The 25,905-nt window shown below is 34.2% G+C and overlaps 15 protein-coding genes across 15 annotated transcripts; 8 read left to right on the forward strand and 7 right to left on the reverse strand.

Annotated features, from left to right (window-relative positions):
• Positions 1–118: 118 nt before the first annotated feature.
• On the reverse strand, positions 119–672 carry HYPBUDRAFT_151143 (uncharacterized protein). The gene has a single exon (XM_020220349.1). The coding sequence runs from the start codon at positions 344–346 to the stop codon at positions 164–166; it is 183 nt and encodes a 60-aa protein (XP_020078393.1). The 5' UTR covers positions 347–672; the 3' UTR covers positions 119–163.
• A 186-nt stretch (positions 673–858) lies between these two features.
• On the reverse strand, positions 859–3,159 carry HYPBUDRAFT_145753 (uncharacterized protein; the record flags this gene model as incomplete). Its single annotated transcript, XM_020219920.1, has 1 exon — positions 859–3,159. One exon carries the CDS (start codon positions 3,157–3,159, stop codon positions 859–861), a length of 2,301 nt encoding a protein of 766 aa, XP_020078394.1.
• An 86-nt stretch (positions 3,160–3,245) lies between these two features.
• HYPBUDRAFT_169985 (uncharacterized protein) lies at positions 3,246–3,588 on the forward strand. Its single transcript, XM_020222838.1, has one exon. The coding sequence runs from the start codon at positions 3,281–3,283 to the stop codon at positions 3,506–3,508; it is 228 nt and encodes a 75-aa protein (XP_020078395.1). The 5' UTR covers positions 3,246–3,280; the 3' UTR covers positions 3,509–3,588.
• On the reverse strand, positions 3,589–6,348 carry HYPBUDRAFT_235832 (uncharacterized protein; the record flags this gene model as incomplete). The annotated part of the gene is made up of 2 exons (XM_020223179.1): positions 3,589–5,205; positions 5,293–6,348. 2 exons carry the CDS (start codon positions 6,343–6,345, stop codon positions 3,670–3,672), a joined length of 2,589 nt encoding a protein of 862 aa, XP_020078396.1. The 3' UTR covers positions 3,589–3,669.
• Positions 6,349–7,184: 836 nt separating this feature from the next.
• Positions 7,185–8,255, forward strand: HYPBUDRAFT_154415 (amidase; the record flags this gene model as incomplete). Its single annotated transcript, XM_020222033.1, has 1 exon — positions 7,185–8,255. The coding sequence occupies one exon, from the start codon at positions 7,185–7,187 to the stop codon at positions 8,253–8,255; it is 1,071 nt and encodes a 356-aa protein (XP_020078397.1).
• A 192-nt stretch (positions 8,256–8,447) lies between these two features.
• On the forward strand, positions 8,448–8,858 carry COX13 (cytochrome c oxidase subunit VIa; the record flags this gene model as incomplete). Its single annotated transcript, XM_020218130.1, has 1 exon — positions 8,448–8,858. The coding sequence occupies one exon, from the start codon at positions 8,448–8,450 to the stop codon at positions 8,856–8,858; it is 411 nt and encodes a 136-aa protein (XP_020078398.1).
• A 93-nt stretch (positions 8,859–8,951) lies between these two features.
• On the reverse strand, positions 8,952–10,499 carry CDC55 (protein phosphatase 2A regulatory subunit; the record flags this gene model as incomplete). Its single annotated transcript, XM_020218146.1, has 1 exon — positions 8,952–10,499. One exon carries the CDS (start codon positions 10,497–10,499, stop codon positions 8,952–8,954), a length of 1,548 nt encoding a protein of 515 aa, XP_020078399.1.
• A 179-nt stretch (positions 10,500–10,678) lies between these two features.
• RPS26A (40S ribosomal protein eS26) lies at positions 10,679–11,792 on the reverse strand. Its single transcript, XM_020219441.1, has one exon. It carries the CDS (start codon positions 11,486–11,488, stop codon positions 11,129–11,131), a length of 360 nt encoding a protein of 119 aa, XP_020078400.1. The 5' UTR covers positions 11,489–11,792; the 3' UTR covers positions 10,679–11,128.
• Positions 11,793–12,295: 503 nt separating this feature from the next.
• COX4 (cytochrome c oxidase subunit IV) lies at positions 12,296–12,945 on the forward strand (the record flags this gene model as incomplete). The annotated part of the gene is made up of 1 exon (XM_020220350.1): positions 12,296–12,945. A coding segment is annotated over one exon (475 nt), but the record flags the coding sequence as incomplete, so codon positions are not given.
• Positions 12,946–13,064: 119 nt separating this feature from the next.
• On the forward strand, positions 13,065–14,150 carry HYPBUDRAFT_145760 (uncharacterized protein; the record flags this gene model as incomplete). Its single annotated transcript, XM_020219921.1, has 1 exon — positions 13,065–14,150. The coding sequence occupies one exon, from the start codon at positions 13,065–13,067 to the stop codon at positions 14,148–14,150; it is 1,086 nt and encodes a 361-aa protein (XP_020078402.1).
• A 341-nt stretch (positions 14,151–14,491) lies between these two features.
• On the forward strand, positions 14,492–16,129 carry HYPBUDRAFT_96325 (uncharacterized protein; the record flags this gene model as incomplete). The annotated part of the gene is made up of 1 exon (XM_020223973.1): positions 14,492–16,129. A coding segment is annotated over one exon (1,638 nt), but the record flags the coding sequence as incomplete, so codon positions are not given.
• Positions 16,130–16,559: 430 nt separating this feature from the next.
• On the forward strand, positions 16,560–20,564 carry SLA1 (cytoskeletal protein-binding protein). Its single transcript, XM_020219158.1, has 2 exons — positions 16,560–16,961; positions 17,016–20,564. The coding sequence occupies exons 1-2, from the start codon at positions 16,749–16,751 to the stop codon at positions 20,391–20,393; spliced, it is 3,591 nt and encodes a 1,196-aa protein (XP_020078404.1). The 5' UTR covers positions 16,560–16,748; the 3' UTR covers positions 20,394–20,564.
• Positions 20,565–20,779: 215 nt separating this feature from the next.
• HYPBUDRAFT_116160 (mRNA (N6-adenosine)-methyltransferase) lies at positions 20,780–22,422 on the forward strand (the record flags this gene model as incomplete). Its single annotated transcript, XM_020219159.1, has 2 exons — positions 20,780–22,292; positions 22,345–22,422. Coding segments are annotated over exons 1-2 (1,110 nt in total), but the record flags the coding sequence as incomplete, so codon positions are not given.
• HYPBUDRAFT_151148 (uncharacterized protein) lies at positions 22,414–23,103 on the reverse strand. The gene has a single exon (XM_020220351.1). The coding sequence runs from the start codon at positions 23,067–23,069 to the stop codon at positions 22,494–22,496; it is 576 nt and encodes a 191-aa protein (XP_020078406.1). The 5' UTR covers positions 23,070–23,103; the 3' UTR covers positions 22,414–22,493.
• A 70-nt stretch (positions 23,104–23,173) lies between these two features.
• On the reverse strand, positions 23,174–25,283 carry STT3 (dolichyl-diphosphooligosaccharide--protein glycosyltransferase subunit). The gene has a single exon (XM_020220352.1). It carries the CDS (start codon positions 25,239–25,241, stop codon positions 23,547–23,549), a length of 1,695 nt encoding a protein of 564 aa, XP_020078407.1. The 5' UTR covers positions 25,242–25,283; the 3' UTR covers positions 23,174–23,546.
• Positions 25,284–25,905: the final 622 nt, after the last annotated feature.

Below are 25,905 nucleotides of genomic sequence, written 5' to 3' on the forward strand. Positions count from 1 at the left end.
AAAAAAAAAAAAAGGTCCAATTAGTAATTAAGAGCAATGGAAACAACGGCGATGTCCTCGAGTTCATAATACTAATATCATCGATCCATCGGCAGATGGTTACACAACTACAAATGAGTAACAGATTAAGTGTATATTAAGAGTTGTCTATAAATTAATCAACTTATAATAATAAAGCAACACCAGCAGCAGCGGCAGCACCGAATAAACCGGCACCAACAGCACCAGCACCAGAGTCAGAAGAAGAGCTGGAGGTACCGTTGGTACCATTGGTACCGTTGGAAGCGTTAGCAGCAGAGACGGCAGAGACGGCAGTTAAAGCGATAACAACAGATTTGAATTGCATTGTAGATTAATGATAAAGAAAAGTAGATAAAACCAGAAGAGAAAAATTGAGAAAATGACTTAATTTATATATTTAATTAGCTGACGGAAAAAGGTGACAAAAGAAAAGCAAAACATACTAAAAAAGAAAAGAAAAGGAACGACTGGCAATTCGAGTAGTATTTTTTTGTTTGTTAGGCTGATTAGATTGTTTTAATTTGTAGCAATTGTGCTGGATGTGCACAGAAGCCCGCACCTCCTAGTCCATTTATTCCTATTTTAATTTCGTGACTGAGATGGAGGTGTTTTGAGCAAAAGAATATTACACGATGGCTTGACGATTGTATTTATTGTAATGGTTATTAATATATTAAACGTATATGAAGGGCTATATGGTATAGATAAAAGTGTATCAAGTATAGGGTATTAGTAGAAGTATTAGTGTTAGTATGGTAAGTAAATGTATTCATGTAGTATTATATCATTAGGTCATGAGCAAGCATAGGTGCAAATTTCAATTAGTTCGTTACACAATTAGTCCCGATAAACACTATTTAATTTAATAATGTGATTAATTTCAGCATCATAATCTCGATCATTCTTAAAATAGTTATACATGAATAAATCGGCTCTTAGAGGTTTGCTCAACCCATTCAGTTTTTGATAAGTTGTTAGCAAATCATTGAATTCTTTGGTGGATTCTTCATTTAATTGTAGTAAATTTAGTTGATCTTGATGGAATTTAGTGAAAAAGCGACTTTTATAATATTCTTTAAAAATCCGATTATCTTTTAATAAACTGATATGATCATTTAAATTTAATTTATTAATTTGTAATTTTTCAATGGCCCCCACCACTCTTTTATTTTTAGGTTCTTGATCTTGGATCCATTTGGATGGATTATTAAGATAATCCAATATATCCTGGGTTTTAACCCATATTCTAAAGTTGTTCAAGTAGATATAATCACGAAAGTTCTTCTCGATTAATCCATTCAATCCGTATTCGTAGTTTAGGGTCATGATAAAGTTACTTGGAACATAACTTAATTGGTTTTCAACCGCAGTTAATAACAACGGGGAAATCTCTTCATAAGTATTGAAATGATTATTTCTACAATTAAATGCTGGTAATTCTTCATTTTTAACGTAATGGTCCATTTGTCCATTGTCATCAGTGTGTTCTCGGATTTTTTCTCGTTTCCCTTCATCGATATCAATCAAGTAATCGTATCTTGATGGTGCTGGGGTATCAGTGATTGCCAACCCGGTAATATCAATGTAAAGTCCAGTATCCACATCAATAAATCGTCCATCAATGTTGTTATTCCCATTACCCTTGGTACGATGGGTTATTGAACTTCCAATATCAATGAAATATTTACCCATCCCACTAAATTCAAACTTGGAATCGTCTCCCACGTTTTCAATCACCAAGGATTGGTTGAAACGTCGACTCAATTCATGTAATTCTCCAATGGGCATTTGAACATCTATATCAGTATCCCAAGGAAATGCAATCCCGTTCCAATACCACGATAATAACGATCCATGGGCGATCCAAGTAATCAATCCATTTTGTCGAGCAAAATTAAGATAATTCTTAATTAACCGATGTAACGATAGTATTTGCTCTTCCTTCCCAACAGTTAATCCATTGAAAAATCTCCAATCATAATGTTCCCCCAACCATTTTTGCGGGTTCTTCTCTAATAATTTTGTCTCTTTGAAAAATTTAGGTGGAGAGTCCATACTGAGAGAATTTTTCAATGAGTTCAAATATTCAATTTCATTCTTCAGCGTGATTCTCTTCTTGGATAATTCATTTTTAATTGCTTCGGCATCAACATTGAAGGATTCAATCGGTATATCTATTTTATTGGATTTAAGCACTTTATCTCCATTGGTTGGTGGATTATATTTGAGTAAATCTTTATAAGCTTTTAAAGGATTTAACTTAATTTTACTTGAGGAATCATGTAAATTGGTTCGTGGTCTTGATTTAATCACTTTTTCCACCATCTTGTTATTAAGTAAACTATATTTTAAATCATTTTGACTATTAATAACCGGGATTTCATACGATCCTTTCAGTTCCGTTAAAAAAATTAACTTATATGGTGAGGGGAATGACAGGTACAAGTGAGCCTTAGATAAGATCTCATGATTATCAATGGTTTGTGGTCCACTGAAACCCTTAACTTTAAATCCGAGGGGGAATTTTAAATCTTCCTTACAGTAGTCTTCCAAGGGGAATAATTTAGAATTTTCAACCAACTTAGTATTCTTCAGGATATCAAATAATTCTTTACAAGTTGGTTTTTCATTCTTTCTGGAAAGAATATACTTATTCAATTTAGTTAAATCAACCCAATCACTCCAATGAAATGGAACTCCCTTTTTCTCAACATTCTTAGTGGCTAAATAATTTAAATACACTGAAAGGGTGAATCGGGCATCAAATGGTTGATAACTAGGTTTTTCAATTAACAGATTGATGAAATAACTGGGAACAGTTATATCCAAGGGTAATTCCATCAGAGGATTAATATCCCATAATTCATTATTAACGTCATTCTTTAATTTCTCCTGTAGTAATGAATTGAGCTGCTTTTCAAAATTTTTATCTTCTTCCAACTTCAAATTCGTACTCAATAAATTAGTATACCATCCTCTAAATTTTAACTTCACTTGTCTTTGAACTTTCAACTTGTATTGGTTTATCAGAGGATTCTGTAATGAAGTACTAGTAGTATGAAATATGGTATAGAATACCATTAAAAGTACGAATACCTTAATTATTAGTCTCTTGGGTATTTTAATCGACTTTAACATATTAGCATACTCTTACCTTACTGAAAAAAAAAATAACAACTAAATGGTAAAGTAAAATTTCATATATATATATATTTCATCAGCCTTGTAATTTAATTTTTACTTTGCTTCACTGCCAATTATGACGGGGCTCGCACGATTAAAAATTGATTCCGCTAAATCTCTTGTGATGCTTAATTCCTTTGTTGCTTTTTCCTCCAGGTATTTTTTTTTTTCCATTAAGAACGTAGGGGGTATCTTACGCTTAGTTTATTGGTGTATCTTAACCTCGAGGTATCATCGTTACGTTGGTGTGTTGCTTGTTTACACATCCAAGGCTCGGTACCTGAGACAACAGTGGAGTAGTTAAAAAGAGGAGCAGCAGTCGCTCATCGATTATACTACGTTACGCATCTCTCACAAAATTACAATTAACCTTATCGACACATTAAGTTAACAGGGTGTTAGAGTTGTCTATTGTACATTCTATTTACTTGTAGGCTTATTCGGTGGAAGCTATTGGTGGAAGGACTAGGTATCTGGTTGGTTGGGTTGGGGATCAACTCGAGTTCGACTGATATCGTCAGTAGCTTCTTGAGTTTGTTCGAGGATTGGTGGGTGTCCTGGAGCCTTTTGTATTGGTTTTGATCTTTGATCTTGACCTTGTTTGTTTTGTTGATCTTGTTGATCTTGTTCATCTTGTTCATCTTGCTTGGTTTCTAATGGAGCCTCCTTGGAAAGTTTAACTTGTTTCAACTTATCTTCGACCATTCTTTCGAATTTGTAATTTTCTCTTCTAGCACAATACGTGAAATAGTCATGACGGATAGTAGGGAAATATGTTTTGAGGTGATCATCATGTAATAGCATTGACTTAGTATCTTTACCATTCAATAACTGTTTGATTTCGTGTTCGTGAAACTCAGTTATGTTTCTGGTTAGAATATATTCAACTAATAGTTCAGGTTGGTCAAATAATAAATCAATATAATCTTCATCTTTGAAATGTTTCACCGGGATATTATCATAATCTTCTTCTTCTTCATCATCCCTTTTAACTTCACCCCTTTCCAATTTTTGTTTCTGTTCTTGGTTATGTAAAAATTTGTTCAAGTTTCTACTTACTAACCACATTCTTAATTTTGGTAAAAAGGTAAATCCTTTGAATTTTTTAGCCATTAATCCCTTCTTACCGTATTCATTATGCAAAAGTTGAGCAAAATTATTTGGGATATAACCTGGTTGTCCTTCAATAATACTCAATTTTAGTGGGTTCACTTCGCTTAATCTAACAAAATGATTATTTCGACAATTATATGCTTCAAGCCATTCATTACGATTATAATCAGAAATCGTTTCATCAAGCAAGTTACGGTCTAAATGCGAAGGTAATTCATGGTTAAACCGGGTTGGGGTCTTTGTATCGGTTAACGCTAATCCAGTTATATCAATATAAAGACCAGTATCAACGTCGATAAATCTCGCATCGATATTATTGTTACCATTACCCTTAACTCTACTCAGAATGAAAGTACCACAATCTAAGAAATAACGACCAAATCTACTTTCTTCATCTCCACCTTGACCTAAATCAACAATTAAAGATTGATTATGATATCTTGATAACTTATGTAAATCGGCAATTGGCATTTGAACATCAATATCGTTATCCCAAGGAAAGGAAATTCCATTCCAATACCATGATAATAAAGAACCATGAGCAATCCAAGTGTTTAACCCATAAGTATTTGTAAATGTTAACCAAGCTCTAATTAGTCCGAATAAAACCGGAGGTTGCTTTTCAGTATAATTAATAATTCCGGAGAAAAATCTCCAATCATAATGACCACCCAAAGCCCAATTCAGTTCCTTTTTCAATATTTTAGCTTCATCAAAATATTTTGAGGGAGAACCAGTACCCAAACTAACATTGAGAGAATTCATATAATTTAAATCGGAATCACTCAAGATTTTTTTAGTATTTTCTAATTGAAGTTGATTATGAATACTTGTTGAATTATCGATGAAATCTTGTGGTTCTAAAAATTTAGAATATGACGTACTTTGCTGATAAACAAGGTTAATTAAATGCAGTTTTTTTTCATCTTCATTAAGATCTTCAAAAAGTTCTAATTTTTTCTTTAGTACATCAACCAAATAACTAGTCTGATCTCTAATATTTAAAATGATATCTTTGGAAACGTCTAATAATTCTTTATTGGCACGACGATATCTTTTAGCGTAATTTTGAGCCAAATCAGTATCGATTAATTTTTTCTTATTTTCAATTTTTTGATTAACTTGAACTCTTAAATCGATTGATCTTGAATTATCGAAAGGTAATAAGAAATTTATTGCTAATGGAGGTGGCATAAAATCATTTAAGTAAGATTTCGATTGTATTATCTTCAATTTCTTCTTAGAACGACCTGGGTATTTAAAAATATGCCAATTTGTGGAATATGGTTCATCCTTAATTTTACGAAGTGCTTTTAAAGTTTCTTCATCTTTTAAATCAATAAGTTGATCAACCAAAGCTCTTTTCTCTTTTGTTTCTTGATCTTTTGGATTTAAAATCAATTCAATATCTTCGTCATTTAAACAAAAATCTTCTGGCTTTAAAATTTCCAATTTTTTATTCCTTAACCGATTATTAGTACTAACATCAAAAAAGCTAACACAGTCTGATTTGTCATTAGACAAAAGGTATTCGTCCAACACTGAAAGATCACTCCAATCACTCCAATGGAAATAAGGAATCGAGACGTCATCCAAATTACTGACTCTTCTCAAACTAGTTGATAAGTAGTCAAAAATCAATCCCAAAGTAAATCTTGGATCGAAATCCTGTAAATGAGGATTTTCATAAGTATCTGGATCGGTTAAATACTCCGGTATGATGATTTCATTACTATGCTGATTATTAAATAGTTCTAATAAATAAAGAAATCTATTTTCGTCATTTACTTCAACACCACCATAAATAGATTCAAATTTTTTATCAATTTTTTGATTGAACTTTAATAAGCTATTTGGTTTTTCATAAATGGTATTACTGAAATAATTCTTCACATCAAACAAATTCACTTGTAATTTTGACTGTAAACTTGATCCCGGTTCATTATATCCAATTAATGTTATCACTATAAAGTGAAATATCACAATCATAATCAACAAGTATAGACATCTTGATTTTCTAAACATCATCTCGGACCTGCAATACCAAAAGAAGTCCCTTGAATCCTCTTAAATTTTAAGAAAATGTACGGTTTATACAAAGTTCAAAGTAATAAAGAAGGACCTTTTTCCCATTATAAATGGAATTATCACCAAAATTAAACCTTTTCGTTATAAGCCTTGGTGAATTGTGCACACTAGGATTAGTTAGTCTATTACACTACTTGCTCGAAGCTAATCTACATGAATTCAATGTAACCTTACTGGCGCCTCTACATCATTTACAGACCTTCTCTCGTATTCATAAGCATCAAACATTGGAACCATCGGGTCTATGGTACACGGTACTCGCAAAAGCTTATGTTCACACGATCAATTAACCTTTTACAACTGGAAAATGTTGTCGCGTAACAGCAACCTTATGCTGGTGTCTGGGTGGTACCCCCGGTCTAATAGACATTGGATGCCTGAAGGTCACTGTAGCATGCCACTATAGCATGCCACTATAACATGCCACTGTCGCTGTAGACAGAGCTAGTCGTGGAGTATGGCCGGAGACAGAAGACTGGAGAAGACCCAAACATTGACAGGACATAGAAGGACAAATATTGACAGGACATACAAGGACAAATATTGACAGGACATACAAGAGAAAATATTGCCAGTACGAGAGAAAATATTGACAGGTTATACAAGAGATAAGATTGAAAGACAAAGAGAAAATATTGACAGAAAATAGGCGGCCATAGACAGTATCGTATAATTATAAGTGTAGACAGATTAGACAGACATTGTAGGATTGCAGCAGAAGACAAACAAAAAGAAAAATTAATGAGACTCTAGAGAAACAGTTACAAGAAGCCACCACGATGAAGTTCAAGATTGCATGTATTCAGATCAACCCTGAGATCGGGAAGTTGTCGCTGAATATCAAGAAAGTCGAATCGTTGGTGTCCAAGTTGGTGGCTAACCCTAAATATACCAGTATCGATTTACTACTCTTACCCGAATTTGCATTATCAGGGTATAATTTTAAAAGTAGAAAACACATTGAACCATACCTAGAACCAACTGGGAGTGGAGCTTCATTTACTCTAGCATCTAGATTATCCAAACAACTCAAATGTTTCACTTTAATTGGATACCCTGAGATTAATCAAAATTTAATTTACAATAGTGCATTATTAACTAGTCCAGCCGGTGAATTATTATACAACTATCGTAAAACCCACTTATACGAAACTGATGAAGGCTTTGAGTGTAATGAGAATCCAAATCAGTCTTTTGAATCAATTCAATTAGTGGCTGATAAAAATTATTATCTTAATCCAGATGAAAATAAATCTTATCCAACTATAACTACTAATTTTGGTATTTGTATGGATTTAAATCCCTATCAATTCAAAGCTCCCTTTAATGCTTTTGAAATGTCCCTTAAATGTTATATGAATAATGCTAAATTAATTTTATGTCCTCTCAATTGGTTATCACAAAAATCTCCTTCGATAAACGATTCATTATCGCCCGAAGCTAAAAAGGATGAAAGCAACCAATATTCCAAGCATTTCATAAATGGCCTGCAAGTGATTAATACTAGTGCCGAATCTCAACCTCCTGTTGAATCAATTGAAAAATTCGATCCTAAAATATCAAATTTAGAAACTATCGACTACTGGATCTTGAGATTCTTCCCCTTCTTAAAACACCCTTATAATCAGCTTCCTCTGAAGCCCCATAAAACTACAGTGGTTATTAATAACCGGGTTGGTCTTGAAGATGATGTCTTGTACGGAGGGTCCAGTACCATCTTTCAATTTGACGGTAATTCTCCCGGGAACGACCTGATTGACTCTACTAACCCTAGTGTTGACATCGTTGGGAGCTTGAGTATGGGTGAAGAAGGAGTCTTATATAGAGAAGTCGACTTAGACTTGGACTAATCCATTACATTTCAGTATTTGCATCTTTCCAAATAAACACCCGTGCATCCGCACGTGACTTGTAGCCAATAGAAAACGAACAAATGAAGAGCGAAAAAAAAAAACCACCCCATTTCAAAAATAACAATTATCATTAGATTAATTACTTTATTATCACTCGATTAATTACTCGATCTTTTTTCATTAGTCAAGATGTTTAGAGGTGTTCTTCAACGTAACTTTGTTAGATTCAATTCCCACGGTCATGGTCACGGTCATGTATCCAAATTAATTAACGAACCAGCTTTCCAACCAAATAAAGAAGTTGGTGATGCTTTTAAAAAAGCTTATGAACATAAAAGAGATCATTCAGAACCAGTTACTTTATTATGGAAGAAAATCACTTACTGGGTAGCATTACCAGCCATCATAATCACTGCAATTCCAGTTATTAGAACTGAAATCAAACATGCTCATCATAGAGAACATACCAAACATTTATCTGACGAAGAATGGCCAACTCAATATGAATATCAAAATTTAAGACAAAAGAAATTTTTCTGGGGAGATGGTGATAAGACATTATTTTGGAATTCTGATGTTAATAGACACATTGAAGCTTAAGGTATTTTTACTTTAAAAATTATTCTATTTAGTTCATATTAAGTTTATAAAAACAATACATTTAAAAATCTTTTATACATTAATTGTTTTAGATTATAAAGTAGAAAAAATATAAAGATTATTTGTTGCAGCAATTGCAACTGAATTTTCTCTTGGATGCCATGATAAATGCAATATACTTTTTTTAAAATCAATGTTATCAAAGTCACCACCAGGGTTACTAGTACCAACACCACTCATCATTCTCCTTCTCATTGAACCACTATTATTTGATTTTTTCAGTTTAAAAGCTGATTTATCAGCTTGTAATATAATTTCTTCTTGTTCTTCATCATTTTCAAATTGAGAATTTGGAGATTGTGGATATGAAACTCCATCAGTTGGAGGAGAATCAACATCATCATCATCATCATCAGAATTGTCATCATCATCATCAACAGAATTATCATCTTTTTTATTAGTGGTTGTATTAGAATTAAAATTATTATGTTTATTATTATTTGTTTTATTGGAATCATTAGTTTTATTAAAATTTGAATTAACGGCATTTGGATAAATCATAAAGTTATTATTATAAGATCCAGTCATGACTGATTTATTATCACCACTAAATTGAACTTCAAATTTATCAAAAATTGCATCATTTTCATAAGTATCACATAATCGATCTCTTAAATGTTCATGAACATTAATTGTTTTAATTGGCTTCAGTTCCATTGCTAAATCCCATATTTTAACTGTCATATAATCTCTTGAAACAATATATCTACCATCATGACTAAATTTAACATCACTAATTGATGAAGTAATTTCAGTGAAAAAATTATGAGATGCCGGATCTAAATATTCTTCAAAAATTTTTGAATGAGAGTCACATAATGAATTTGATCTCATATCTGATAATTTAATGGTACCTTTTGATGATGAATACATGAATAAATTACAATGACTTGGATGAAATTCAGAACTGGTAATAACTTCAGTTAATTCTTCCATATTAGTTGGTTTTATATCAACAATATTAAAACTTTGATCAGCTATTCCTAAATTCCATAAATTAATTCTTAAATCATCACTACTTAAATAAGTTTCTTGATCAGAATTAATTGAAATTGAATTAATATGATAGGCATGAGCATTACTATAAATTTTTTTGGGTTGAGCACTGATTAATTTATCATGTAATGATAATTTTGGTAATTTCAATTCATCAATTGATATTTTAGAATTATTCGGTAATCCTCCATTTAAATTATTTTCACTAACTAATTTAACTTGTCTTTCCATAATTTTCCATAATTTAATTGTTTTATCATTAGTTGATAATAAATATAATGAATTATTATAACTTCTCAACCATTTAATTTTATTAATTTTTTCTTCAATTTCTAACGATTTTAAATAATCAAATTCGGCATCATGACTTTGAAATTCAGTGAAGAATTTATATTCACAATTTTGTTTTTTCTTACTGGGATTTCTTTCAAATAAAACAACCCTACCCCCCTTATCTCCAGTAGCTAAGAAATCTCCAGTATGATCAAATTCAACCGTTGAAATAATATCAGCTTCAGTGATATTCTCAATGTCTCCCTTATCACCAAAGCATTGAGAAAATTTCCAACTATTATCCATAGTCATCCTTAATCATATACTTTTAAATCAATTACTTTTATATAGCCTTCTTATATATATATATATAGAAAGCTTCCTTATAAAAAGACAACAATTAGCCGGGAATCTCAATTAAGAAAACACAATTAAGAACAGGCAACAAACTGGAAAGGATTTAATTCTGGTGATGTGCTGGACAGAAAAAAAAAAAAAAAAAAAAATTAAATAAAATAAAAAAAATTACTAAAGCTTAAAAGTTCGTCCAAATTTTTTTTGTTTTCGCTTTTGTTGTTTGTTTAAGGGGACAAAAGCAGTAGACAAATGTTATTCGATGGTTCAATTGGAAGCACAGCAGTTCAATTGGAAGTTCAGCAGTTCAATTGGAAGTTCAGCAGTAGAATATCAAAGATCAATTGACAAATCAGTAGGTAATGAAGTAGGAATTGAAGATGCAATAAAAATATTGATTGAGAGAAGAGCAAGTAACAGGAGGTTCATTTGTATTCCCGGTGAGGATGGCGGTGATTCAGTTCGTTCTGCTGAAAGGGAGGGAGGGCGAGAGCCTGTTGTACGGGCCGGAAGGTCGCTACATAAACACACAAACAAAATAATGTACGGAGGTTATTACAAAGACTTTATATTTAATACAAAACTATTTAGTTAGCTTTTTTGGCAGCATCAGCAGGGTTAACTTTTCTGTCACTGGTGAATCTTTTTCTTTGAGGAGGAGCTCTGATTCTTCTGTCAGTTCTGGATCTAACTCTAACAATTCTGGCGTGGATAGCACAGGAAACACAGTAGTGTAATTTGTTATATAATTTTGGTAAAGCGTATTCAGAGTAGACGGAAGCTTCAGATAAATCTCTGACAGCGGCAGCTTCAACCATGTTTCTGATGGTGACTCTTTTGATGGCTTTATCTTTTGGAACACATCTAGCACAGTTTAAACATCTGACTGGTTTAACGTGACCTCTACCTTTCTTATTTCTACCGTTGGAAGCTCTCTTTTTTGGCATATTGAACTAAAAGAATGTTAGTACGAGATCATTATCTGAATGAATATTCATCACTGTTTAAATCCACCATTTAAATTTTCATTCAATTATTGATTTCTTCAGTTATCCGCCCAGTTATCCACTCAGTTATCCACTCAGTTATCCGCTCAGTTATTCACTCAGTTATTCATTCAGTTATTCATTCGGTTATTCATTCGGTTACTCAGGTATTTTATCCAATCACTCATTCACCCATTTAACTCAGTAGACGATATTCATAGTACATGTATAATTCACATACCTATTATTGTATACTGAACAAGAGTAAAAGAAGAAGGTTTGAAAAAAAAAAGTTGATATATTTCAATCAAGTACTCCGTGAGCGCTCAGTAGTTTGTGTGTGTGTGCAATATAAAATTTTTTCACCCATCAGTAAAATTGTTAGCGGTGCGAGTAGTGTAAAGAGTGCCCCTGGAAAGCAGCCTACGCTTGCGCGCACGTGCGCGCACGAGGGCTCTAGCCCTGAGGGGTCGACCGAAGTGAAAATGTACGGGTCTGTTGCATGCACGTGAACACTCACGTGTGCGTGCTGTACGGGTCTGCTCCCCTTTGAACCAACCAATAAAATCGAATATTTAATAATTTTTGTACGTTGTTTTTTCCCAGTTAGCTGATTTTGGTTTTTTCACTCGCTCTGCTCATTAAAAATGAAGATTGGTTTTTACAATTATAGGTATTCTTATCAATAACTATAAAAATATATATTCATGTATGTTATAGGTTCAATTTATTTATTGATTATCAGCTTGTACTAACCCCCAATATTAGAATGCTCTCTCGTTCATTACGTGTTATTAGACCATCTATTCAATCAGTTAGATTGTTTTCAACTTCAAAAATTACTTTACAACATAATAAAGTTGACTCTAAAACTGCAAGCAATTTATCTGAAGTTACCGGTCCAGATTCTTCTTTAATTGGTCCTGGTGCTAAGCCAGGTACTATTCCAACTAATGAAGATCAAGCTACTGGTTTAGAAAGATTTGAAATGTTGGGTAAATTAGAAGGTATTGATGTTTGGGATATGGAAAATCCAATTAAAGAAGGTACTGGTCACCCAACTGATCCTTTCTTAGTTCCTTCTTATCTTGGTGAACGTATAGTTGGTTGTAAAGGTAAAGGTGATGAAGATCATAAACCTTATTGGATGAATGTTTCTGAAGATAAACCAGGTAGATGTTGGCATTGTGGTAATGTTTTCGCTATTAAATACTTGGGTTCTCCTGAACATCACCATCATTAAGTTTATTACGTCAATTCTTAGCTCATGTTCTCTTCTCCTTCAATCTGTTTCATTACTCCTTTCTATTTTATTTCTAAAAAGAAACATTTCAAAAAAATTTCCGGTCATATCATAGACTCATTGTCTCTTCCAAATTATATAAAGATTCTCTATGATCACATAATTTTAAGTTAGCGTATTTCAATTCCGTGTAGATATCTAGTTATGTTTATTTGGTTATCTGATTTTTTTTTTTTCGCTCGTTGATAAATTGTACTTTCATGTACTACTTCCTTTTCAATATTTCCTTCGATAATGAAACCCCAAGTTCTATTTATTGGTGGCTTGAATAAATCGCTTCCTGAATATCAACGATTCAAGTCGAATTTCGAATGTATCGATTATAAAATTACAACAAAAGAACAATTAATCAACGATTTTAATACTAAATTTAAAAATATTCTGGCTATTTATGGTGCCTGGCTTGGGTTTGTATTAATTGGTGGATTTAAAAATGATATCATTGATAATGCACCGCCTAATTTGAAAATCATCTCAATTTGTTCGGTTGGCTATGACCCTTATGATACTAAAGCAATGGCTCAACGTAATATCATCTTAACAAATGTTCCCTCGGATGGTGCTGCCGAGCCAGTAGCTGATTTGGTCTTATACAATACTTTAACCAGCTTTAGAAACTTCCACTTAAATACTAGAAACTTCACTGCCGAGTCTAATCACACTGTTCATTTGAGAAGAAGTTTAGAATCAAGTTCTTTTGATAAAAAATCCGGCATAATTGATTTACAAAAAGATCATGAATACTCTTTTGGTGAAACCGTAATCAATAGACCCTGTTTATCCCCAAGAAATCATCATGTAGTCATCTTGGGGTTTGGTAAAATTGGCCAGTTGATTGGTAAAAAATTGGCCGCTATTGGTATGGTTATCCATTATGTTAAAAGAACTGACTTATCAAAAGCTGAAAAATCAAATTTGGGCTACGATGCTACTTTCCATTCTTCTTTGGATTCCGCTAAATTTGCGGATCTAGTCGTGATTTCATTACCCGAAACCCCGGAAACAAGACACTTGATAAATGAGCAGTCTATTAATAGTTTCGACAAACCTTTTAGAATCATCAACGTTGGCCGTGGTCCGGTGATTGACGAAATCGCTTTAGTTAATGGGTTGAAATCAGGTAAAATCTTATTTGCAGCTTTAGACGTTTTTGAAAATGAACCTTCGGTGAATCCACAACTATTCGGTAGACAAGACGTGGTATTGACTCCTCATGTTGGAGCCTCAACCGTCGAAAACTTCGACTACACTGCTGTTCAAGCATTGAAGAATATTGAAAATGTTTTAAATGGCAGTCTTCCCTTGAATAAAGTGAATTAATATTGCCACTTAATCATATTAAAAGTTATTCAATGAAAGCTATTCAATAAAAGTTATTCAATAAAAGTTATTCAATAAATAATCAATAAAAGTTATTCAATAAATAATCAATAAAAGTTTTACTTACCCCGGATTTTGTAGTTGCAAATTTTTTTTTCGTGGTTTTTGATAAAAGAATTAAAAACTGCGAAAATTGTTTGTTATTTTTGCAAAATAACAACAAAAATCACTTTAATTAGCCGCCATCCAACATCATATCAGCAATGTCTCTGCAAATTGTAAAGCAACGGAAGACATCGAAGAGGAAACTTGACTCTAATGAATCACACATGGCTGTGAACGAGTTTCATGTTAAAATTCTACATTTTTTAATTGAGAATTTGATTCCATTTGATTCGGTAACCAATTCAAGTTTTAAAAATCTCCTACTCCATCTCCATCATAGTGCAGTTCAGTTGCCGGATGTCGAGACTTTGCTTCATTTGGCTAACCAGATGTATAACGACTACCAGAATTATTTTCGGGAATATTTTGGTAACCACGAGGAAATATCTATTTCATTAACTTGTCATAGTTACCAATTTCTCAAGGATGAAGAGCCTTACATATTCTTGAGTGCTAGTTATATTGATTCCCGGTTCAAGCTATGTGAATTACCTTTGGGAGTATTCAATTACAATTCTATAAACTTATCAAATTTAATTGTAAGAAATACTTTTTTGAATAATTATAAGGGCAAATTAAATTTCATTACTTCGAACTGTTCCTTTGATGAAAGGTGTTTAGACATCTTCAAATTTGTAATTAATGAACCAGGAATTGATATCAAAGACAAAGTACTTCCATGTGTTCCTTCATTTCTTAATTCAAGAGTAGAAATATTTCTCAATCAGCTAAGGCCCGCTTTTGAATTAGAACATCCCACCCAATTAAATATAAATTCAGTCACTTCTTCCGATGACGTGATTCCTCATTTAACACAAGTTTTCCTTGGTCCTATTTATACCAAGTTTAAAGCAATTCCTTTCACTTTATTAAGCCCTTGCAATGGCGATGAAGGAGGGGCATATTTAGATATTTTGAAGAGTACTTCGAAAAACAATGACCGAAACATCACCCTCATGTTTTTAAACAGTTGTTTGGTTTATAAAGATAAAATTAATGAAATTAGTGATGTTGGATTAACCGACTTAGAATGGCAGCTTGTTGATTTTTTAGTGCAATTCAATCGAATCATTTGTGAAATTATCATTCATATCTTTGATAATTCCCACGCAACATCTCATATGGCGCTAAAATGGTTGAAGATACTAATCATTAAATTAATCTCTTTTGAAAAATTACTTGATAAAAACTATCCTTTAATTGAAACAAAAATTTCGCAGCCGTTAAAAGATTTTTTAGCTTCGATTGAATCCTTCCATATTGAAATGGAAAATAAATACGATTTGATTCTTTCAAGCTATTTGCATCCTTCTACTAAACGCCTTTTAAAAGAGAAGGACGTCAATAAAATTAGCTCCAATGTTGAAAAATTAAGTAAAAATGATGATCCCCACCAATTTGAAACAAGTGACATCGAAAGTCTTCTCTTGAAAACTTTCAACTGTTTAGGAAGCTCGACCGAATGCTATGATTATGAAACTTCCGCTGCCTCGGATATGAATTATCAAAAACAAGCAAACTTCCTCGCAAAGGAATCCGGTCCCTTCATTCTACAATTTTGGAAAAAAAATAAAAAAAAATACCCAATACTTTCCAAGTTAGCACGCAAAAGTTTATCGATCCAAATTTGCAGTGATCGAAGATATGAATCATTCAAAATGAATTTTGATAAATTATCAACATCGATTCACAATGCTTCCAATTCTCCTTGCACGTTACAAGAATTGTTCTTTTTGAATAGACTCAGCGAGCAATATGACTTATCTTCATTCGATCCAAAATGTCTTGACTCCAACATCGAGGACGTAAGACTTGAATCAGGTGAGGTCGATATCTATAATGAACATAACAGTACCTTTCAAGAATCTACTTTTTTGTGCAGCAGCGAAATCGAAATCACCGAAAATGATCTTACAAGAAAATCTAAAAAAAGCCAATTTTCAGTTTCTACCTAACGGTAGACCTTTCGTATCGTCACAATGCCCTTCGTATAGATTATTGTAGAGAATAAATAGGGTTGCAAATATAAAATTAACAGTAAAAGACAGCAAAATCTAAAAAAAAAGACAAATCGGCAAAACTCGCAGAGCCAAACAAAACAAAAAAAAAGCATGAAAAAAAAAAAAACAACAAACAAATGGCAAGTTAAGAGCTTCAGGAACAGTGTGTAGAACCCAAAATTCAGTACAACTTGTTGAATCTGGTGAACCTTTATATTACATACTTTAATTGAACAATACTGATTTAGGATTGATCTTTAGAGACGAAGAGGATAGCTACTTAGCCCGGAGAGAAGAATATTTCATTGATAGATAGATTGATCGTTAATGTCAAAGTAAAGTTGCTTTTCATATATTCCCACAATTACAGGTATAATTACAAGTAGACTTAAAACTTAGCAAAAGGGTTAACATAGAGGAGTTATCATTGGCAATGTCTTCATTATACATTGGAGTCTATAAGGCATTATATGATTATGCCGCTCAAGCAGACGAAGAATTGACGTTGAGAGCAGATGATCTCTTATATTTGTTGGAAAAATCCGATATAGATGATTGGTGGAAAGTTAAGAAGAGAGTAGTTCCAGTTGGCGATGAAGAAGTGGAAGAACCGGTTGGTTTAGTTCCTTCCAATTATATCGAAGCGGTATGTATGATGGTTTATTTGATTTGATAAAGTGTCTACTAACAATTTTACAAGGCTCAAGTGATTAAAACAGCAAGTGCTTTATATGATTATGATAAGCAAACTGAAGAGGAACTTTCTTTTAAAGAAGGTGAACATTTCAATATCTTTGATCTCAGTGATCCAGATTGGTTACTTGTTGGAGATTCAACCAACCAATTGTTTGGTTTTATTCCTTCTAACTATATAGAATTGAACAATTCGAATGCCGCTGTAAACACTCCAATTGCTCCTCAACCCCAACAAGCAGCATTTCAACTTCCACCTCAATCGCAACCACAACAGCAACCTCAGCCATCACAATTCATTCCCCCACCACCGCATCCTTCTCAACAACCAGTCGATAAATCTCCAAGTCATCAATCTTATAATGATTCTTCAACTGACCCAAGTCCCCAGTCAAGAGGAGGTTACGATTACAATGATGTTGGGGATGATATCGATGATGATGCTCCACCACCAATGCCAAGCAGACCAACTGGCTCTAGTTCTGCTCCACCACCATCGGCTCCTCGTCCTTTGCAACCATCAACCACTGGTAACAAGGTGGGTGATTACGAACAGGAAGAAGATATATCTGCGCAACCAGAACACAGTTTTGATGGGGAATTTTTCACTTGGTATATCGATGAAGTTGACGGTCGTAAAAAGAGAGCCGTCATTTTTTCAATAGGTAAAGGTTTGGTGATTATGAAACCAAATACTAGTAACCCTAAAAAATTAAAACTCAAATCAGCATCTCAATTAGATAATGAATGGAGAATTAAAGACATCATTCAATTCAGCCATGAAAAGAAACATGTTTTTTTGGATATGAAAAACCCAGATTCTTCAATTGAATTACACGCCGGATCAAAAGATGTCGCTGAAGCAATTATTTCAATCTTGGGTGATTTAAAAGGTGCAGAACGTGCTCAAGGTTTAAAAGAAGTTGTATCTGCATCTCGTGCTAATACTGATTCAAGTAATAGAAGAGTTGGTAAATTATTATTTGATTTTGTTGCTCAAGGTGATGATGAGTTGGGCTGTAAAGAAGGTGATGAAGTTTATATTGTTAACGATACAAAGTCAAAAGATTGGTGGATGTGTGAAAATATCGATACCAAAAAACAAGGGGTTGTACCATCTTCTTATATAGAAATTGTTGGTACGGCTTATTTAGATAAATTAACGGATGGCCCTCAAAGAAGAAAATCTTTAAAATCAAGCTCTAAAGGAAGAGTAGTTGAGAGTAGTCGCAAACATCATAGATCTAGAGATGAACGTGACAGGATTAGAGAACGTGATCGTATACAGAGAGACAAATCAAGCTCTAAACGTAGTGATGGTGATAAATCAATGCCAAATTATCATAGAGTTAGAACTTGGATTGACAGCTCTGGTTCTTTCAAAGTTGAAGCAGAATTTTTGGGTTGTGTTGAAGGTAAAATTCATTTGCATAAAAGTAATGGTGTTAAAATTGCTGTTGCTGCAAATAAGCTTTCAATCGAAGATTTAGAATATGTTGAAAAAATTACTGGTACTTCCTTGGCTCAATATAAAGACGAAGTTCTTAAGCAAAATTTGAAGAAGAAGACTGGCGCTACTAAATCATCGGTTGCTGCTATTAATGACATCCCCCCTCCTCAGCCATCAAGACCTAAGACTACAACTTCTGTGTCTACCAGTGAGCCAGAATATGATTGGTTTGAATTTTTCCTTCAATGTGGCGTTGACATTGGTAACTGCCAACGTTACACTCTCAATTTCAATCGTGAACAAATGGATGAAAATATTTTGGAAGATATCAACCCATCTTTATTACGTACTTTAGGATTGAGAGAAGGTGATATTTTACGAGTCATGAAATTCTTGGATAATAAATTCAATAGAAAGAGTCATGCAGAAGAAGCTCCAGCAAATACTGGAAGCTTGTTCACTGAGTCTTCTGGTGCTTTGAAAAACAATTCAAATAGTGAAATCTCTAAAGTCAGTGCCAAAGCATTACCTTCTCCATCACCTAATAAGACTGTCGAACAACAATCACAAGAAAATAAATTTGAGGATGATGCTTGGGCGGTAAAACCTGCTGCAAGATCTAATGAAGATCTTTCAAAACCAAGTTCTCGCCCTCAAACTCCTCAATACACTGGTTCATTGCAAGACTTGGTTAATATTAAGCCATTGGAACTGAATAACAAGCCAGCAGTACCTGAGAAAGACAGACCTGTTAATGCACCTCCAGCTGCTTCAGTTACGCCTTCCGCCCCCGCTCTTACTCCTGTAAAGACTGGTAGCTTGGTTCAACCAGGTGATCAATTCTCTGTTCAGAAAACTGGAGGTGGATTGGCTAGTCAAACTACCGGTAACTTCAAACCAGTTTCCGCTCAACAAACCGGTAACTTGATTCCTGCCCAACCAACCGGGTTTGCTCCAATTACTGCTCAACCTACCGGTTTCATGCCAATTCAACCAACTGGATTTGTTCCAGTACAAGCAACTGGTATTTTACAACCTCAAATTACATTTGGTATTGTTCCCTTACAAACTGGAGCTACTACTTTCACTGCTCAAAAAACTGGTCCTCAATCCACTATGCCAACAACTTCATTCAACCAGCTTCCTATGCAACCAACTTTACAAACTGGTAATGTCACTATGCCTCAAACCTCTTTCGGCAGCCAACCAACTGGCGGTAACATGCCTCAAACCAGCTTCGGGGGTCAATCAACTGGTGGATTTATGTCTATTCAAAATACTGCTTCATTGGTTCCAACCCAACGTACTGGTGGGTTCGTACCACAATCTGCGTTTGGTCAACAAATTACCGGTGGTGCTAATTTAAGCCAAACTTCATTCGGAGGACAACCAACAGGCGGATTCCCTCAAACCTCATTTGGGGGTCAACCCACTGGTGGATTCCCACAAACCTCATTCGGTCAACCTGCTCAGCAATTCCCACAAACCTCATTCGGGGGTCAACCAACTGGCGGCTTTCAACAACCAAATCAATTCCCACAAAATACATTTGGCCAACAGTTCCCACAAACTACATTTGGTCAACCAGCTCAACAGTTCCCACAAACTTCATTTGGTCAACCAGCTCAACAATTCCCACAAACTACATTTGGACAACCGCAACAGTTTCCTCAACAAGGTTTTGCTCAACCTGATATGAATCAAATGACCAACATGTTTCAAAATACCGGTATAAACAGCCCAAATACTTTTGGCCAAGCACAACCAAATACAACGTTTGGTCAGCAACCTACCTTTGATGGATTCAATCAACCATTACAAGCACAACCAACTGGTGCTGGTTTTGGTAATGCGCCTGGATCGTTACAACCACAACCAACCGGTAAAAGAGCAAACCTTCAATCCGCCACCCCTGATAATCCATTTGGATTCTAAGATACTTTCCATACTATTCTTACATCAACTCATACTTCAAAAAGTTAAGTTTGTTATTTTTCAATTTTTTTTTTTTTCATCATTTTCATTTTCCTTTACCTTTCTTCGATTTCGATTGTGTTTACTTTAATCATGTTTATTCTACAAAACTTCTTTAGTCTTTATTTCTGCTCTAGTTTGTACTAATTCAGAGTCATTTTAGATTCAACTATAAATGTTTGATTTCCTATTTATATACGTCTTTAATAGAATTTGAGCGCGAGACAAAATTGTAACACTTTTTAACAGCCAAGGGAGACCTACCACTTCTACAATTATCACGTTATAAAGCTAACACTTGGAAATTAAGAATACTATTTACTCTATTTTTGATAAGCATGTTTTATGATAACTCGGACTTGCGAGTTTTTGCCAAATTTCTTTTGAGTGGTGAATATAATGTTACCGCTAGCCAGATCAGAGGAGATCTCTTAAGGATCTATACAATTTTTATTAAAGAGCAAAAGAGTTTGAAAGTTCCATTGAAAACTTTGGAAGATTTTGTTGAGTACTTAATTGAATTCAATGAAATAAGTGGATCGGCACTTCTTTGGAGTCCTCCTTTAACGAATGATATTCTTAAGGATGTCTCATATTTGAAAGGACCAAAATTGATTACCTTCAACAAGACCAAACTTGAATATGTATGCAATGTTGAAAAGAAGACAAAAGATGCACAAACGGTCAAGTTTGTTTCTAGTAATATCGACAAGGATTTGGATAATTCTTCCAAGTTAGTATCGCTTTTGAGTGGCCCAGTCCACACAACACTTCAAATAGAAGTTCCTGAATCCAAGTTGGTAAGCGAATACCACCAAGATTATCAGATGTTGGAAGACTTATTGAAGAAGCCTACCGCTCAACAAGATTTGGTAAAAGCAAGAGCTAAACTTATGACTATCAAAAAGCCCTTTTTTGAAATTTGCACCGACTCAAATCATGTTAACAAACTTTCAAATGTGATTAATAAAAATGGGAATTCAAAACCACTTATCAAGGTAAATTCGTCTGAGACAAATGCTAGATTACATAAAATGATTCAAGATTCTCGTAATCTGATCTCATTAGAAGTATTCAAATGCTCACACAATAAAATCCATTATTTGCCCATATATGGCTATCATACAGATCCCAGCTTGGGTGATTGTTCTTATTTGGATACTTGTCATAAGTTGAAGACATGCCGCTATTTACATTATTACACCTTGAGTCCCACGAGTAAGAACAATCCGCCCGGCCAAAAAAAGCTGGGGGTCAGCACAAAGGAGCGTATCTCCTTCGAGTACACTATTGGAGATTGCTTCAACGAGGTTAATAAGCCTCAAGTGCCAGCGCAGTGGATCAACTGTGATGTTAGATATTTACCACTTTCAATCTTGGGTAAATTCGCAGCCATAATCTCTGACCCGGCATGGAATATCCACATGAACTTACCTTATGGTACGTGCAAAGACCATGAGTTATTGGAGCTTCCGGTACAGCAATTGCAGGATGAGGGTATCATGTTATTATGGGTTACTGGGCGCTCGATCGAAATCGGAAGAAGAGCGCTAATTAAATGGGGGTATAAGGTTTCCAATGAGATGATTTGGATTAAATTGAACCAGTTGAAAAGAACAATTGTAACCGGAAGAACCGGACACTGGTTGAACCACTCCAAAGAGCATTTATTGGTTGGGGTTAAAGGTAATCCACCATGGCTCAACAAAATGGTGGATATGGATATCATTGTCAGTGCTACTAGAGAGACCCTGAGAAAACCTGATGAAGTTTATGAGATTGTAGAGAGAGTAGTGGGGAAGCATGCAAGAAAACTTGAAATGTTCGGAAGAGACCATAATATTAGACCAGGATGGATGAGTACGTACACCTCGTTTGCTTTATTGCCACCATATACTAACGACTGCTTTAGCCATTGGGAACCAGTTAACCGGAACCTCACTACATGAAAAAGATGTTCTTACAAAATATAATGATCACAAAGCAAATCAAAAATAAGTTAATCATGAGTAAACAACAAATATATAAAATGACATAAACGCGTTATCTTTAGTAGAGATACTAGGTAGATTCTTCCCTTTTGCTTTTAGCCCTAAATTCTCTAACTTTAATTCCAGCTTGGTTATCCATTTTCTTTTTCAAGTCTGATCTGTAGCCTAACCAAAAGGCAACTTCAAAAGAAACAAAAAACGGGGCTAAAACAAGAGCTTGGAGAAGGTTATCGAGTAAAGCAGGCGACCTTTTTTCAAAAACTGCATGGCCATAGAACTGAGCTAACCAAGAAACAACATGGGCAATAACCGCAATGTGAACAAACTGTTCTTTATTTATAAAAGTATAGTTATTGAGACTTTGATAGACATGTTTAGCAAGATATGCATATACCGTTATAAAAGCCCCAGTTGGTACTCCTACTTTCCAGTCATTCAAAATGTAAAAAATCCCATAACTCCATGCCAATAATGATCCCAAGTTCACTTGGGGATAGTCATCACCCAATATGTTGTGCACACTCGAAAAGGTGATGGCAGAGAGTAGAATAATCGGAATACACATCAAATGTATCGCAACATTCTTCTGGTTGAAGTGGTACGATCTGTAGAACACAAGGTGTTTTTCAATATCAAACAAGGACATGGCTATGGAGTATTCAAGTAAAAGATGAAGAATCAGAAGAAACCCAGTCGGTTTTATAATGAAAAATGACTTGTGGAGCAGAAAAACATGAGGGGAATCATCACGTGACAGTAAACTCTTTTGTTCCGAGCGCAGTCCTGTCATTTTTTTCACTTATTGTTTCCAATTGTTTCGAGATAACAAATCAATAAGGTTATATTTTGGATTGTTTCGGAGAATAAAGGGGAGCCTAGGGCTATGGGTCGCTACGGAAGGGTTTTGACTGGGGTGTTTTGGCGTGAGGGAAAGAGCTTCAAAATGTGAAGAGCACCCTGTCATTCTTCCTCGGCTACAGGTCAAGACAATAGAAAACCGTTGAAACTATTGTTGCAACCAAATTTAAATTTGTATACAATATAACCTCGAGTCTTTGAATTTTTTTTTTTTTTTTTAACTTATTTATTAACGTTATTTTATACACATTTATGGAACAGTAGGTTAAACCCTCAAGTCTAAGTTTGGTTTCTTGATAATTCTCTTTCTTTTGGATTGTTGTTCGCCTGCAGATTTATCAAAAGCACTGGCGTCATGTAAGTCTCTTCCTACATTATCCAAATCTTTGACTTTATAAATTCTGACAATCCAGTTTTGAGAAGTGAATGCTTCTTCGATGACATTCAATTCAGGAGCCATGTCAGCCGGGATGTTTTGGTTTCTCACACGATCAACACCGTCTCTTCCACCGTATAATTCAGTAAATCTATAATAAGACATCTTATACATTAAAGATTCTTTCATGGTTTTGGATACGTCTTTATCCATTTTGTATTCACCTCTTTCAGTGAAGAAATCACGTTCGTGAATTTCATCCGGCCAAATACCTTCAGAAATTCTCACCATCCATAAGAATTTGTTGATATCATCTCCGGAATAACCAATTAAACCACCAAAGATAACCAAGACATAATCAACATCGTGTTGTCTCAAAATCTTGTAAGAGACTTCTTCGTTGGAACACATTGCTTTACCGACGGTGGCAATGTGAGTATTATTCCAAGTATTGTTATCAACTAAAGTAGTACGATCTGCCATACCACCAATTTGATATCCATAATCCCACCAAGCCATAACTTTGGTATCTTCTGGAGTGTTCATTCTTAACCAATAGTAGGCTTCTCTATAATCATCAATGATATTTTGGGATCCATCTGGGCCTCTCGAAGCTAAAACAACCGATGGTGATGAATAAGCATTAGAAGTGACCCATGTACAATGTAAAACAAAGTAGAAAAGGTAGAAAGCAAATGATAATAAAACAATTAACTTCGAAGCAATTTGGAAAATTGGGATTTTGTTGGCTTTTTTTGGTTTGGACGATTTTTCATCAGAAGAAGATTCAGAAGAATCATCTTGGAAAAGATCAACAATGTTTAAGTAGACATCAAATAATTTAGATAAAGCAATAGCTGCAGAAACACAAATGATTGGGGTTAAAGTTAACATTAATCTAACCATAACACCAGCAAAGTAAGAACATAAAATACCATAAATAATGACAAATACATGTTCATCTTTCAATTCTTGGAAAACCAAATAAAGACCAGCTGGGAATAACCAGATTAACATATTAGTATCGAAAAAGAAAGCTGGCCAAGCAGTTGGCTGATGTTCAGAAACTGAAGCAATGATTGGAATGTGAATTTTAGCATAGTTGGTGTCCCATAAAGAATAGAAACGACCAGTCCAAGGAGCAATCCACCCTAATGCAGTTAAGGCAAATAATGAACCAATACCTAATAAGGTAACCAAGGATAAAGAAACAACTAAAAATGTTTTAAATTGTTGAGATGGAATTTTAGATTTAACATAATCACCAAAGGCAACTAATTGTAATAATCCAAAAACACCAAATGCAGCCATATGATCATTTGATCTAATTGGTAAGAACCCAACAAATGGAATTTGCATTGAGGCCAAGGTACCCAAAGCATACCAAGTGGTATAGGCAGTATAATGTCTGTGATTATAACGACCCATTAAAATTAAAACAAAAATATGTAAAGGAATCAAATTAGTAATGAAAACATAACCACCCCAAGCAGAAACCATATAGAAATAGAAAAGGGCAGTCAATGTACCGTAGAAAACACTACCTGATTTCATTGATTTGATCCAGAAATAAAAGGTAGCCATTAATAAAGTAATGGCGATAGCTTCATTATCATAAGAACCAGCAACAGATCTTGAAATATAACCTGGAGCAATACCCATGAAAATTGCAGCTAATAAACCTGCATTTGAATCTTTCATTTCTTTAGTTAAGAAATAGGTTGAAATAGCAGTTAAACCTGAAAATGCAGGTGCTAATAAAACACAAATATTTCTAATATCAACTGGTAAACGCAACCATTCTCTTAAGAAATGCCAGATTACACCCGAAGTTACCATTAAACCAGGGTATAAAGTACCACCGGTAACTCTACCTAAGGGATACCAAGTTCTAGTATCGAACCAATTCAAAAATTCATAAAATGAATGAGTAACCAAATATTTGGTAGCTCTAAAATTGAACCATGGATCAAATTCATGAATAATACTTTCAAATCTAATCACCGAAAACAATCTCGACGTAATTGCTGCACCAGCAATTGAAATAAAAATGATTACTTGAAGTAATGTTCGAATGGTTTCAATATTGACTCCCAATACTTTCAATTGAGATTTAGGAGATGCCATCTTGATTTTCTTGACCTTCCTGATATCAATGACAATGATGATTGATTCCAACCAAACGTTCAATCAAAATGATAAGCAATCTATGGGATATTTTGAATCAATCGATTGTAACTTCAAGAAG

This window comes from Hyphopichia burtonii, assembly GCF_001661395.1.
Source record: "Hyphopichia burtonii NRRL Y-1933 unplaced genomic scaffold HYPBUscaffold_1, whole genome shotgun sequence".
Lineage (NCBI taxonomy): Eukaryota > Fungi > Ascomycota > Pichiomycetes > Serinales > Debaryomycetaceae > Hyphopichia > Hyphopichia burtonii.

What these genes read in the sequence shown, in the direction of transcription:
- HYPBUDRAFT_151143 (XM_020220349.1), bottom strand. Translation starts at nt 346, where the DNA reads ATGCAATTCAAATCTGTTGTTATCGCTTTAACTGCCGTCTCTGCCGTC.
- HYPBUDRAFT_169985 (XM_020222838.1), top strand. Translation starts at nt 3,281, where the DNA reads ATGACGGGGCTCGCACGATTAAAAATTGATTCCGCTAAATCTCTTGTG.
- RPS26A (XM_020219441.1), bottom strand. Translation starts at nt 11,488, where the DNA reads ATGCCAAAAAAGAGAGCTTCCAACGGTAGAAATAAGAAAGGTAGAGGT.
- SLA1 (XM_020219158.1), top strand. Translation starts at nt 16,749, where the DNA reads ATGTCTTCATTATACATTGGAGTCTATAAGGCATTATATGATTATGCC. An exon ending in CTTCCAATTATATCGAAGCG is followed by an intron (nt 16,962 to 17,015) that starts GTATGTATGATG and finishes CAATTTTACAAG; the next exon opens with GCTCAAGTGATTAAAACAGC.
- HYPBUDRAFT_151148 (XM_020220351.1), bottom strand. Translation starts at nt 23,069, where the DNA reads ATGTCCTTGTTTGATATTGAAAAACACCTTGTGTTCTACAGATCGTAC.
- STT3 (XM_020220352.1), bottom strand. Translation starts at nt 25,241, where the DNA reads ATGGCTACCTTTTATTTCTGGATCAAATCAATGAAATCAGGTAGTGTT.